The sequence below is a fragment of the Triticum dicoccoides genome, chromosome 6A (genome assembly GCF_002162155.2).
Source record: "Triticum dicoccoides isolate Atlit2015 ecotype Zavitan chromosome 6A, WEW_v2.0, whole genome shotgun sequence".
Lineage (NCBI taxonomy): Eukaryota > Viridiplantae > Streptophyta > Magnoliopsida > Poales > Poaceae > Triticum > Triticum dicoccoides.
In genome coordinates this window covers 78,998,896-79,013,835 of record NC_041390.1, presented here as the reverse complement: position 1 = coordinate 79,013,835, position 14,940 = coordinate 78,998,896, and the positions used below count along the sequence as shown (strand labels likewise).

At 46.7% G+C, this 14,940-nt stretch overlaps 2 protein-coding genes and 1 pseudogene across 2 annotated transcripts; all 3 read left to right on the top strand.

Annotated features, from left to right (window-relative positions):
• Positions 1 to 3,106: 3,106 nt before the first annotated feature.
• LOC119318761 (BTB/POZ and MATH domain-containing protein 2-like) lies at positions 3,107 to 5,062 on the top strand. The gene is made up of 2 exons (XM_037593355.1): positions 3,107 to 3,454; positions 4,349 to 5,062. Exons 1-2 carry the CDS (start codon positions 3,107 to 3,109, stop codon positions 5,060 to 5,062), a joined length of 1,062 nt encoding a protein of 353 aa, XP_037449252.1.
• A 3,088-nt stretch (positions 5,063 to 8,150) lies between these two features.
• On the top strand, positions 8,151 to 10,445 carry LOC119318986 (calponin homology domain-containing protein DDB_G0272472-like). The gene has a single exon (XM_037593518.1). The coding sequence runs from the start codon at positions 8,151 to 8,153 to the stop codon at positions 8,796 to 8,798; it is 648 nt and encodes a 215-aa protein (XP_037449415.1). The 3' UTR covers positions 8,799 to 10,445.
• Positions 10,446 to 12,178: 1,733 nt separating this feature from the next.
• Positions 12,179 to 13,231, top strand: LOC119318768 (annotated as a pseudogene).
• The last annotated feature ends 1,709 nt before the right edge of the window (positions 13,232 to 14,940 follow it).

Sequence of the window (14,940 nt, the reverse complement as noted above, 5' to 3'; positions counted from 1 at the left end):
GAGGCTGTTCTGATCTTCTCCAGCTTCTCCAAACTCCACGAATCCAGCTTCTTAGCGCAGCTTCTTGCTCCATGTAGCGAAGTCATTCCGTTCGGCAGCATCGCTACACTTCTCCATCGCTAGCATGGGCTGGCAGCGTCGCTGGCCTGCCTAAGCGCCATAACGGGCCGTCTGGAACCAGCCCAGTTCGGCCAGCCCTATGTACGAGAGAGGGAGCCGCTCCTCTAGCGATTCATTTTCTGTTTTGAGGGGGAAGATAACGAATCGTTTTCTTAGGCGGTGGCAACATCGTTGTAAATACTCTCAACTCCCACTTCTTGCTTTCGTGGAGCTGGATTTCCCTGGCTTCTCTAATTTGCATTACGGCCCAGCTCAACTTCTCGTTTCCAGCTTCTATGACCTAAACCGTCGGGATAGATTCACTCCAGAATTTTTAGAAGATAGAAGCTGGAGGAGATTAGAACAGGCCTTAGAGTGTAGATTCACTCATTTTGTTCCGTATGTAGTTCGTACTGCAATATGTAAAAGGACCAATATTTAGGAACACGAGGAGTATATGCAATGTTTTTTTAGTTAAAAAATTGTCTAAATTTGGTCGTCGGCTAGCCGGACCAAATGCGTCGGCTGCGTTGGGCGCACTAGCACCGCACTCGCAAAACCGGTCAGATGGTGTCCATTTGCCCGACCTAAATGGAAAAAATCTGGACAAAACGAACATCCGTTTGGGGTCGCCCGTCGGAGTTGGCCTTTGATTCCAACAATTAGTCCCAAATCTCATGTCTTTGGTGTTGTCTCCTCTCCTTCGTCGTCCATGATCACCATCCTCCATGGTCTCCTCAGCCAGACTGTCTTTAAAAAAAAAAGGCGACGGGCGAGCCCGAGGGAAGGTTCGAACCTAGCCCGGCTTTGAATTAACAAAGTCATCAACTAACCAGGATTACAAACTAACAGCTTACAAAGGAAGAAAACAATAAAACGATAGAGATACAAAGTGCTAGAACAGCTCATAGCCTAACAACAATAGCAATAAAAAAGTGGAAGAAGGAGCCCAGCCTGAATTGCCAAGTCCAAACATCTAGGACAACAGCTACACCAGCATCAAGGTGAGAACAGCAAGAAGCACCAGCAACGGTGGCCATCGCCTACTCCCGCAGAACCTGCCGGCACGCCATTCGATTCAACCTCCGAGGAGGACCACAATCCTCTTGCCCTGGCTCGAAGGACGTCGTAACGTCGGAAGGTAGAAAGCTCACCGAGAGCCGCATTGACAAAACCAACATAGCATCCCGGACATGAGAAATCAGAGTTTGAACCACAACCGTAGGGCTCCCGTGACCTCACCACCGAGCACAACCAACCACACATCCAAACAAGACTTGAAGAATGATAGTGCAACAAGAAGACCAGCGAAAGAAGATGCACAGGAAGACGCTACCATCCGCCCTCAAACAAGCAGCAAGCGCCAACCTTGCTTCCACACATCCCGTACGCTGCCTCCTGGAAGGGATGAGACGACAGCACGCCACCACGGTCCACAGGGGGAACCAGAGATTTCACCACAAGAAGGGAAGGTGACCGGTGGGAGGGGACCTCAACAAGGCCTCCAAGGAGGGATCCGACACCAAACAATGGCGCCGTCTATGTCGTGGCCGCGCCGATGAACAAGGGTTTCCCCCGATCCCGCTCCACACTCCGTCCATACGGCCATAGATCAGATCTGAGGGGCGCAAGCCAACTGAGAGGAACAGAGATCTTCATCAAAAGCAGGAACGCCAACCGACGAGGCACCCTACCATCACGGTACACGTCTACCGCAACCTCGCCGTCCACAAGGCCGAAATCACAGACTAGCACCCATGGTCGCCGCTCGTCGTAGAGCCGACACATCACATCCACCGCCAGCCAACAACCCCGCCACAACCACCCGGGACACCTCCACAGCCACCATATAGCCCCGGGAGAACAAAAGTGCGTCTGTGGCCGAAATTGATGACCACCAACTGCTAGAGCATAGGATCCGGCGACTTGAACACGGCTATAGCGAGCTTCAATAGGTGCAGGGCCGTGAGCCATGCCCAATGGAGGAAAGCCGGAACGAGCAGGCGCTGCCTTCGGAACCAGCACCAGTGCCGGATCCAGCGGAAAGGGCAGCCTCTGGAGCGTCCAATGGGAGCCGCCGAGTCTAGAGTTGGGGAAGAGCGCCGCGCAGAAAGGGGATAGACGGAGACCAGAGCGAGGGTTAGGGAGCGTGGAGGGGGATCACAAGCGAGGATGGCGCGAGGGGAAGCCCCGCCGCTACCAACCACCGTGGGGGCCAGACCGGCGAGGGCCGACGACGGCGGCGGGGGAGGAGAGAGCCAGGAGGAGGGGCTTGCACGGCGGCTAGGGTTTCGCCCACGAGCCGCCCGAGGAGGACGACGCGAGGGGGAGGGTGGTGGCCTCAGCTAGGCTGTCTTCACTACCTCCTCTATTGTCTCCTCAGCAAGCCAACATGCGTTAAACTTTCTTCCATAAGTAGGTTTGTCATTAGCGACACCAATAAGGTGACTAGTATCGAGCATAATGGACCGTTTTGGCGAACCAACATGTGGTTGGATGGTTAGAAAGACAGTGATAACCCTAGCTCATCAGGGTTCAAGTACTAATGCTCGCATTATTTCTGAATTTATTTTAAAATTTTGGCGATGCTTGTTCAGTGGGAGGAGACGTTTTCGTCGACTATAAGGCATATGTGTTGATCTTGTCAATCTCAAGATGATATGCCCGTCAATCTATCGTATGTGCTTATAAAGGTAGGGTCTGCGTGTGTGTTTTTATAGAAATGAGTGTATGCGTATATATATGAACGCCTGTGTCCCTAGTGTTTTCTTAAAAAAAAAAAGACCGTTCTGTTGCCCTCCTCACGTCTGTGATAAGCAAGAGACCGGCGCAGGAAACACATCCGTAGCGATTAACAAGTACCAGCATCCGGGTGAATCTCCGACAAATATACGCGCAATTAAAAACATCGATCGATGTACGTCCGTGGCTCTGTCTGCCCATCGATTCGTTTAGATCGATTTTGTTTCTCGAAACCTCTTCGCTACAAGTCCGCCGGCCGGCCGCCATGGTAACCAAGGCCTCCTCAACGGTGGTGGTTCACGCCGGCGTGCACCTGTTCAAGGTCGTCGGCCACTCCACCATCACGGGCAAGATTAAGCTCACTTCCGACACTTTCCGCGTTGCTGATCACGACTGGGCTATCCTGTACTACCCGAACGGCAACACTAGTGTTGTCGACGACCAGTTCAGTTCGATTTTCCTTAAGCTGATGAACGCCGGCGAGGATAAGGTCACGGCCTACTATTCCTTCTGCCTTCAGGACCCCGCGGCGCCGGCGACAGGGGAGAAGCACAAAATCAGTTTGCACACCCCGAAGCTCTCGTCCACTTCGTTGGTCAGGGGTACGAATAAGGCGATGTCTAACTGCTTACGCGCGCAACGCGTATCCCCTCCCTCCGTTCTCGCTCGGATCCACACAACTGGTCCAACCGGGGCCCATGCGGGCGCTGCGTGCATGCAGATTGCAGAGTAGACTATCTATGCATGCAGATGTAGGTTCGCTTTTCCCATGAGGTGACCTGTTTCTTCTATAAAATACTACTTTTTGTTTCTTGCTGCCCCCCTTTCTTCCCTCATTTTTTATTTTCTTTGTGTTTTAAGCAGAATCGCTGTAGATTTTTATTAACACCCTACTTGAACTTTAACTTCAAATTACAAAGAACTTTTTATAACCATTTCATAAATTACTGGACTTCACTAGAAACAATGAAGAACTTTTCATTTTAATTGGAAAGTGCTAAATAAATAGAATCAGGAGTTGAAGAACTTTATAAATAGTGGATCTGCATTTTGTTAGAAACATTGAAGAACTTTGCTAGAAAAAGTATCAGGGACCGAAGAACTTTATAAACAACGTGTTTGAACTTTAATAAAAAAATTATGAAACTGTTTGAGCCATGCCCGATTTTTTTTCTTGGACTCACAATTTAATTTGAAATATATCAATATTGGACTTGTTTCGTAGAGTTGGCCATGAGAAACACAAATACATAAACGGATTTAAATTTGCAAAGTTAATTTCAAAGTTATGCACCATGTTTGTTTAATGTGTAATTTAGTTTAGAAGAGAGATAGCATGTGCTAGCACCAGCATGCACACATGGGCCCCAAAGGAATCTAGCGCATGTGACCCAACTTTTCAGGTGATGGCCCGTATCCCTATGCATGCATGGTGATGGCTGTGATTCAAGTTGTGCACGCATAGGGTTAGACAAAATCCACATCCGGCCTCAGGCGTACCGACAAGTTCGTGAGTAAAGCCGACTTGGCCGCGTCCGGGTGCCTCAAGGATGACTATCTCGTGATCAAGTGCACCGTCGAGGTCCCAATACTGATGGACGACCGACTGGAGGGCGACGATAACGACAGCGTCATCGTGCCACCCGCAGACCTAAGCAAAGATCTAGCTAATCTTCTAGACAGCGGCCTCAAGGCGGACTTGACCATCAAGATCGGCTGGTTCAAGAGATTCAAGGTGCACGCGTGCGTACTCGCTGCGCGATCGCCCGTCTTCCGAGCCAAGCTGTGCGGCACCATGATGGAGAGCAGAGGAAGCAGCATCCTCATCAAGGACATAAATGCAAAGGTTTTCGAGATTGTGCTGCATTACATGTACAATGATCGTCTGCCAGAGTCTATGGATGAGGCGACGGAAGAGACCACAAACATGGTGCAGCATCTGCTCGTCGCGGCTGATCGTTACGCAATGGAAAGACTAAAGCTGATATGCGAGATGAGGTTGAGCAAGGCGCTGGATATCAACACGGTGGGTTTCACCTTGGATCTTGCAGAGCAATACCATTGTCAGCAGCTCAAGGGTTGCTGTCTCAGGTATATGACAAGAAACGGCAAGAGATTACAAGAAATCATAAACACCGAGGGGTTTGCTGAACTAAAGCGAAACCAACCACAGGTCGCATTCGATATTCTTGGACAAGTTATTGCCTTACTGGCAACTTAGTCATGTCATATTGACATGAATCAAGTGACGATACATCTTGAAAGCAGAAGCACATACTAGCTTGTTGATCTCTATGTATTTACTGGTGTAACATGAATTTGGTTTGTCTAATTGGGCTGTGTGAATGTCCTTGACGCACTACTTTAAAGCATCTTCCATGGCTTGTGTCTTATTTTCTGGTAAGAGTGTTTATTTTACAAGACTACAACTAGTATAATGCAGTGTATGGTGATTAAATATAAAAGTTGGTTCTTTACATACAAGCTTACTCCCTCTCCTCATATATGTGTGCTACATCCCGGTATCGTGATCAATAATATTTTACTTGATGTACATACTTTTTTTCGAGAAACTTTTGATATATCCATCTTCAATCATGACAGTTCATCGAATATCAGACATAATAAAAATTACTCCCATATGCATAGACCATCCAGCGACAACTAAAGCAGTCAACCGTGCCTGCCGTCATCGCCCGTCACTCGCCGGAGCCGAGCAAACTTGTTATAGTAGACAGTCAGGAAGCCATCGTATTGTAGATAATGATGAATTTGACAAATGATGAATTTGACAGCGACAGCTAGGGTTTGAGAGGTATTTATAAGAGCTCTCCCCAAGCTTCCTCAGTAGATGTTGGTTCTCTCCTTTGGCTCAAAATGAGTCAAATCCTCTCCCCAACATATCTGAGTGTCCTTGGATATTTGTGGGCATTCGGTTTGGTGAAGATAGTTGGAGATGCCCTGACCCTCATACTTTAATGCAAACTATACACTTTGAATAAATTTTATGCTTGAACTTAATATTTTACTCACCTAGTACTCCCTTCAATCCATAATAAGTGTAGCAGTTTTGAACTAGACGTATATTTAACCTTAATTTAAAAGTGTGACACTTATTTTGGATTAAAAGGAGTAGAATTTATGTCTAAAGTATATTCTTTCCTATCCATATTAATTTATGTTTGAAACATGCTTTTTTTTCTTTCTGAATAAATTTTATTTATTGAAAGGCATCCATGAATTTGTACTAACCCCGCCTTTCAAAGTTTCAACCACACAGGAGTTCGATGGACCCACCTCCAATTGCCACATGCATAAAAATTCCTGTACGACCGGGTCGTACAGCCCCAACGGTGAGACCATCTCCTGCAGATGACATGTAGCAAAACTGGTCTCAAAGCAATATCCTTAGGCCAATTTCAACGGGTGACCCCATTTGGTCCGGCCGCGTCCATTTGGGGTGAAATGGACACAAATCGCAGCCCAACACGCGACTGCAAACGGACGGGCGTACATTTTTCATTCGGCGTCAACCCATTTTTAGCCCAAATTTGGGTTGCATTTGCGTCGAAATGGACAACACACGAATGCATGCGGGCGCTCTCTTTGTCCTCCACCTGACTTGCGCGTCGGTGGAACATAGCCCCTTCCCTATGCAGCATGCACCTCCCCCCCCCCCATAGCCACCACCACCCATTTTTCTGGCTGCACAATAGACCCGCAGCATCAACACAAATCCCCCGCCCCTCGCCGACTTTCGGAGGAGTTCTTGCTGGTGTTTGTGGGCTTTCTTCGCCGCCTCAGGTACTAGAGGAACCACAGCCGCCAGCAACCCCCATCTGCCCCAACACCGCCCGCCTCGTGCTGCAAGGCCACCTGCCACACTCGTCTCGCTACTACAAGCCTACTTCCTATACGGGGAGGCCGAGCTGCTCTTCACCGGCTGCGTCTCCACCACGACCGCAAGGTGTTTCCACTTTGGTCATAAAATCCCATTTACCCTCGAAAAATCACATAAAATCTTCAAGACTTTATGTCATCATCTCTGAGGTGGAAACTAAGCAGAAAACTTTTGCTCTCCGACAGAGTGATTCTCCCGAGGAAACTTTTCTTCGGGAGGGGGAAATCAAAGTCATCATCATCACCAACACTTCATTCATCATTGGGATCATCATCTTCATCAACATCTTCACCAGCACTATCTCATTTCCCCTAGTTCATCCCTTTTGTTCAATCATTGTATTAGACCTCCCATTGACATTTTACTAGGAGTACTTGCACGTGTTGATTACATCTTGTATTGATGCATATGATATTTATTGATGAAAAATATTTATGTGAAGATTGTTTATCAAATATTTATACCCACTAATCATGATCCATATGATGTCTTCTGAGTAGATCCATTAGTTCTCGAGGACATGTGTGAAGTCCTGTTGCTAGTAATCATGTGAAGTTGAATACCATTTAATGTTTTGATGATATGTTGTGTTGTTATTCCTCTAGTGGTGTCATGCAAACGTCGAGTACATAATACTTCATCATCTTTGGGCCTAGGGGAGGGACGCGCCCCGTCCCGGCCACCTCTTGGGGAGGCGGCGCAAGGGCGGGGGCGGGACCTGGCGCGCGTGACCGGCGGGCGGGGCCCTAGAGGGGCTGGGACAGCCGGCGGCGACATGGGTGGAGCTGGGGAGGAACTCTAGCGGGGGAGCCTGATTACATGGCACTTCGGGCGTTAACTATAGTTTTTTTAAAAAAAACTATATGTTTTTGCGGTATTTAGGGGCTAACTATAGTATTTTGCGGACTAAGTGTTTGAATGAAATGGCCTATTACGTAACATAATTGGATGATTGCTCATTGGCAGTGCTTGTTGCCACAGAATTCGAATGATATATCATGAAAAAAGAAGAAGAGTTCCAATGATATGCCATGAAAGAAGAAGAAGAGTTCGAATGATATGCTTTACAATTTACACTGTCAATGTCAAGTGCTTAAAAATTTCGGTGTAATACTATTGAGTTGTATGAATGCCAAATGCTTACGAATTTCAATGTTATTTCGTTCATATTTTCAGTGTTTTCAAAATTTCAGTGATATGCTACAGATTGTACACTGAATATTAAGTGCTCGTGTGAATCCTGAACGTTGGATGTAGAATGAGCGGCTGGTATTGGAGGCCAAGGCGCGGCGTGAGTGACTTCGTGATGGAGACCTCTTCCTGAACCGCTTGGCCCTTCCCCTGTAGCGAATCTCACCTCCCGCACCAACTCGGGCTCGCCGGCGGCGGCCGCCGCGCCGGCTGCGCGATGGAGCTGTCGTCCGCTTTCGAGGAGCGCGTCCGGCAGATGGAGGACGCGCGCAACCACTGCATGACCCGTCTCCAAGCCGAGAAGGAGATCCTGGCCGCCAAGACCCGCCTCCTCGCCGCCAAGGCCGCCGCCGCCCGCCGCCTCGAGCGGCGCCGCCTCCTCCTCGAGCGCCGCGCCGCGGACCTCGCCTCCCGCGCCCTCGCCGCCCGCGCCGGCATCGACGCCGCCAACGCGCGCCGCCTCGCCGTCGCCCGCGACATCAGCTCGACCAACGGCGAGATCGAGGAGGCGCAGCGGAAGGCGGAGGAGTGGGACCGCTTCTACGAGTCCAAGAGGAAGGAGATGGAGGAGTTCCGGGCAATGTCGCAGCAGTTCGAGGCGGGAGCTCGTCAGGAAGTGCAGAGGCTCAAGGCCTCTGTGTCTCAACTGCAGGCGGCCCTGCAGGAGCTGCAGAGCGGCGGGTTGCGCTCGGACGACGCCGGGATCGGGGCTGCGGAAGCCAGGAAGGCCGACCTCATGGCCAAGAAGGCGAAGCTGGATGAGACCCTGGCTCAAGCCCGCCAGTTCAGAGCACTGCTTCGGCAGCAGCTCCAGAAAGCCTTCGCGTCGTCACAGGTTAGGGATCAAAAGGGGGCACAAAACTGACTACGTAGTACTGTATGTGGTACTCCAAGCTAAACGGCCTTCATTAGCTAGCTCAATCGCTACGGATTAAGGATGCAAGCGTCGCGGGCTAGCGGACCATAACATAGTAGTACAATGTAGTGTTGGTTCTAGGCAAATGCTGAGCAAATTTTGAGCTAATGGATGAGTTTCGTGGGACGAAACGGGCTGCCGCTTGCACCCCTACTACTGATGAAACGAACTGTAAATGTCTACAGGCAGATACATGCTTTTTATTTCAGTCTTGTTTAGAACACCGAAATTCTTGGGATTTCAATCTTTGCCACTCGCTGTGCCAGCGGCGTGCGGGTCTGAGACCAAATATTGTAGATAACTTGTTGTAATTCAAACGCTAGATGATCAACAGCTAACCCATCATTGAGGCCACAGCAGCTTAGTGCTTCCTCGGCTTCTCTCTCTAGACTAAGATGTTTTACTTGTTGCATTGGTTCTTCGGCGCTGCTATACACACGACGCCTGCACATCGACGCCGTCGCAATGCCAACAGCGAGCATGCTCGCAAGAGCGCTGTTGGGGAGGGAGCATCGTTTGTAGGTCGTCCGGAGACTGTCGTGTGTGAAGCAATTTCCTTGGTTCTTCTTGTTCTTACTTCCGTTGTCCTGGCATATGTAGGACAAGATGTTTTCCTCATTGCAAACCGAAAGTCGTCTGAGTTCTTAACATATCTTATTTTCATCAATTCCAAGTAAGTTGGATGTGCCTGAATATATGTAGCTAGTGCTGCCATTTTCTTCTTAATGAACCCCATTAGAGGTTCTCCCCTATGCTATTGTGAATATTCTATTTGTGATTATATACATTGGGTTTTCTCTTTTTAATTGGCTTGTATCATGAATTACACCAGGGTTATTTACTCTGACTTATTATGATGTATTCTCTATGCAGGGAATGCTTTCTGGCTTATTTTCTTGCTTGCTAATTTAGTTCCACTGGTTGCCAGTAGAATAATGACAATTGCTATATTTCAATACCTGGTTGCTTTCCTCGCCTCAAAATTGTTAATAGGTATTGAAATTTTATGGCCAATATATGCATTCCAGTCATAAACTGGTTTATGTTGGTTTCGTATCTGAGCTTTATTATGCTCTTTAGAAGCAATGTCAGCAATGCATAGGGCAAATAATACTTTACTGCATATGCTAATATTTCACTTTATCGTGCTCTTCAGAAGCACATCTTGAACAGCTTGGGGTGATGATAATGGCAATGGTGTATGTTAATTACAATTAATCCTAACACTTTATAAGAGAGAGAGAAGTTTCTTTAATTTCAACTTTTCCAATACAACCATTGGATCCATCACAAGTCGATGGTACATTTAGCTAAGAGTCCATAACTTTGATTTAGGCTGTTGCTAATATGGGTATGCTTATTTCTTGGTGGAAAGAAGGTAATGGAACAGTGCATCAACAATTGGTGGTATCTCCAAGTGAAACAACTATGTGAGGGAGTGGTCAATCGATGATGGACGCAGGGCATGGCTACCTGCTTGATTGAGTTATTAGATCATATTGTTGCATTTCGGCATGACATTATGTGAAATAGAGAGCATGCCATTTGCTCACTGTATTGTTTTTCTGAAATTGGAGAAGCAAGTAGCTTCCTCGAGGAGGGCCTAGCAATGCCACTGATGGAATGATTACCAGAAAGCATAATGAAATTTGGTTTACTTTCACAGTAGTTGTTGTGGCTGTATGGATGATCTGTTTGATGTTTTTGGTCGTTCTTACAAAAGATGTGCGGTATGGTAGAGATCCTGGGAAGCATGAGTACCATAGAGGTTCTAACAAAACTGCATTGTTATGTCTTTCAAATTCGAAGTGTGGGTGCCGGTTGGCTAGGGGATTGTGAGCTGGATGTGCCATTGATGGTGCTGCCGAGCTTCGATTGGGGAGGCAAATATAGGGGTGGAGGAGGGAGGAGCAAGAAAAAGAAGAGTGATTTATAACAATAAAAAAGGGTCGACAATGATGTTTGATGTGTACAAGGATTCTAAAGGTATATTTGACATGCTTGTTATTGAACCACTACAATATTTATGTTCTCATTACAACATATGAACAACTAATTAGTTTTTCGCTCAAAATTTGTAATGTGTAGCGATTACACGAGCATTCAAAGTAGACATCAGTTCGTCCTAGTTCACTCGTGGTATAGCGCAAGACAATTAACGGTGTTGTCCTGGAATTTACCATGCACGGATGATGTTGAAGTGATCCTGTGGGCGTGCGCCAAGATGGGAATGGGCCGACCCAGACCTGGCCTCGTGGCTATGTGAGGCCATGGGTCCGCCGATTTCATAAAAAAATTATGGCCTCGCTGACCCATTGGGTAAATCAGGCTGACCCAAGATGAAGATGCGAAATCCATGTATCCAGTATGCATAATCTGGAGACCGGAAATGCCACCAGGACGGCAAGCTGGACAAGTTGGAGAGGATGGCTAGCTCGCTGGCGACCGAGACGACGAACAAGAGGCTGGTTGTTTCTACATGCATGTACCTTGATAACCCAACAATGCATATATGCAGTGGCGGAGTCAAGATTTAAGCAAACCCTGGACCAATTTTTTCTCAGCAAAATGAAAAAACTTTAGCACTATAACTATCCAAGAAATACATCATAACATTTCAAAAAATATACCCCATACAAAAACATACAAAACAGAGTTTAAATTTTTCCGCAGGGTAAAACAAAGTTTAATTCCCGCAAAAGAAAATTAATTGCTCAATAAATCAAGAATTTTAACTCAATGCTTAACGAGCTGGCAAAATAAATAAATATATCAAAGTACAAAGAATAGTACGTGGATATAAAAAGTACCAAATCAATTGCTTGCTTTATTTGTGCCTCCCATAACTACAGAAAACCGTTGAAAAAGATCTTTTGTCTTCAGTTTTAATTTCAATTCAATTTTCTTTTGCATACACTGATCTAGATTGACGCATAATAAGTTCCGGTGTGGTTAGTGGTTGTAGCAGTTTTCCACATATTTAATCATACATATGCTTACACAAACTAAAATTACGTGAGAAAATTAAGAAAAGAGTATAAATAAGTAGCTCCGTGCGTCGTGCGATGCGAGATGATGAGTCCGTACGTGCGTGGCTAGGTCGACACGCTGACTGGGCCCTTTCTGCCTGGGACCTACCTCGGCCGTGTTGGGCTGTTGTACTTGTATCCCAGGCCTAGTACAAAACCTCCAAGATCTATGGATATCGATTCCCTACAATATAAGTACAAAAGAAAAATGTGGAGATCGACATACGGAGATCGATTCCCTACACAAAAAAGTGGAGACCGATATCCTTCTCGATTTCTTTTTCTGGGAAGCTCTCGATCATGCCGGCATCGGCGGCGGAGGCCACCACGATAACCAGCAAGACCTCGTCAACGGTGGTCGTCCACACCGGCGAGCATCTGTTCAAGGTCGTCGGCCACTCCCGGGCCGGGGTCACAGGAAGCAACACCATCCTCACGTCCGAGACTTTCCGCGCCGGCTGCCACGACTGGGCTATCGTCTATACTACCCAAAGGGCCGCGCCTCGAGGGTTGATGAGCGGTTCACGTCTGTGTACCTCAAGCTGATGAGCCCCGACGAGGGTGAGGTCAGGGCGTCCTACTCCTTCTGCCTCCAGGATCCTGAATCGCCATCGACCAACAGATTTATGTAAGTTCTTGTTCGGCGGTAAGGGTTTGGGCGCCAGCAGCTTTGTGAGCAAAGCCGATTTGGCCGCGTCTGGGTGCCTCAAGGATGACTGCCTGGTGATCAAGTGCACCGTTGAAGTCTACAAAGTCGTCTGTGAGGACGAAGATAACGGTAACATCACCGTGCCGCCCTCCAACTTGAGCATAGATCTCGGCGATCTTCTAAAGAGTTTCAAGGTGCATGCGTGCGTGTTGAGTGCGCGGTCACCGGTCTTCCGCGCACAACTATGCGGCTCCATGATGGAAAGCAGGCAGAGCAGCATCTGCATCGAGGGTATGGATGATAAGGTTTTCGAGGCCCTGCTGCACTACATGTACAAGGACTCCCTGCCGGCATTCATGGAGGAGACCACGGAAGAGGCGACAAACATGGCGCAGCATTTGCTCGTCGCAGCTGATCGATATGCGGTAGAAAGACTGAAACTGATCTGCGAGAGCAAGCCGGGCAAGGAGCTGGATGTCAAGACGGTGGGCTTCACTTTGGATCTGGCTGAGCGGTACAATTGTCAACGGCTCAAGGGTTGCTGTCTCAAGTATATGGCAAGAGACTTTGAGAGGCTGCGAGACATAAAAAGAACCGAGGGATTTGAGCAATTGAAGAAGAACCACCCACTTGTCGTGTGTGATATTCTCGATGAAGTCATTGACAAACTGAATCAACAGGCTGTAATTATTTCGCCACCGTGATATGCAAGAAGTGACACTGCAATCTTTGAGAAGAGATTGGGAGAAGTCTATTTCAACACATTCATATGAATCATATATCATAACTTTGGTTTTCCTTTCCTATTCCCTCTCTTCCAAAATTCTTGAAGTTATAGATACGCCCTAAGTCAAACATTTTTAAGTTTGGCCAAGTCTATTGAAACGGAAGGAGTACCTGATTGACATATTTTTTTTTCTTTGTGCTTGCACTCCATGGCTAAAGACAAACTCATCATAGTTAATCCTATTCTATTTTCCTCATCCTATTATACAACATTATATTATTATACTTTGCCTTTATTTGTACATTAAGCAATCATGCAAACATAAGTGACAAATTCTAAGGATGAAGCACTAGTAGAGAGAACACGACTTTAGAGGCGGTTTGCTACACAGCTTCTGGGCGGTCTCACTTACCATATCTAGCCAACGGTCGCTAATACTCATAATACCATGGCCGGTTTCTACACAGTCTCCAATAACATCTATCTCGGGGGTTTAGACTATTCGGTTGAAGAACCGATTGGAATACTTGAGTTGTTTAGGCGGTTCCTACTAGTGAGCTGCATAAATTATATATCACATAGATATACACATCTTATAAGTCTCGCATGTGTTTCATCAAAATAATTGACCACTGATTTGGTCAATAAAATCTATTAGTTACAAGTCACAAAAGGGTATACTCCATGATCCGCCACGTCGGGATGTCGTCCCCTTAGTAGATGGACGTGATGCAATCTTAACATGTATGCTCAACATGCATCAGGGAGGATCATCAAGCAACGGGAGCTCACGGATCTGGCTCCATGAAACCATGCCTCGCATCTTCAGCTGATCTACTTTGTTGTCAACGAGGACCTTGGCTAATGGCGCATCGTTGTTACAGCCTGGCTCCGTCCATGCAACTTCTTATTGATGTCACTCACCACGTGACGATGCTCACAATGAGAAAGAAGCACGACCATCATCACAACGAAGCATCATATTATAGTTTTTTTGGAAGGAATAGTTGCTTTTGTTTTAAACCAATGTAGTTTCAGTGATAAATAATTCTGCTAGAGAAAAAAAATTGTTTCCTTGAAAGAAATTTAATGGCACATTGGAAACACTTCGCTGGTCCTCTAGAATACATCTTCATCGCGCCACAAAACAAAAATAATACACTCGAAATTTATGCAGCTTTGTTTTATATATGTTGACGTATAAATGTATTGCCTAGTCTTTTTCATCAGATCGGTATTTGGGTTGTATTGACCAGAGCATACACTTCTACTCCCTCCGTCTAGGTGTGTAAGTCATCTTACGTTGTGCACCACGACCAAGGCGGAGAGGAAAACGAGAAAACTTAATGTCTTTTTGCTAATTAATAGCATCGCATGCAATGAACTAACCAATGCATGTCATGTTTAGAAGTCTCAAGTCATTAAAAGCATGCACAGCCCACATCTCTTATTGGTTGATATGTTACAAAACAAGAAACGAGAAGGGAGTTAATGTACCGTGCCTAAGTGTTTTGGGATTATTTGTTTTTCATAAGGTGACTTGTATACCTAGACGGAGGGAGTATAATATATTAAGAGGAAAACAATGCATCATGCAAGAAAACGAAGCGACCTCTTGGTGTGCATTTAGTTGCATTCTTGGCAGGACAACGTCCGCATTCTTGCGGTATGCATGGATATCTAGAG

Excerpts from the sequence above, each read along its gene's own strand:
- LOC119318761 (XM_037593355.1), top strand. The coding sequence starts at position 3,107 with ATGGTAACCAAGGCCTCCTCAACGGTGGTGGTTCACGCCGGCGTGCAC. Across the intron at positions 3,455-4,348 it reads TGGTCAGGGGTACGAATAAG|TTCGTGAGTAAAGCCGACTT; the intron begins GCGATGTCTAAC and ends CGTACCGACAAG.
- LOC119318986 (XM_037593518.1), top strand. The coding sequence starts at position 8,151 with ATGGAGCTGTCGTCCGCTTTCGAGGAGCGCGTCCGGCAGATGGAGGAC.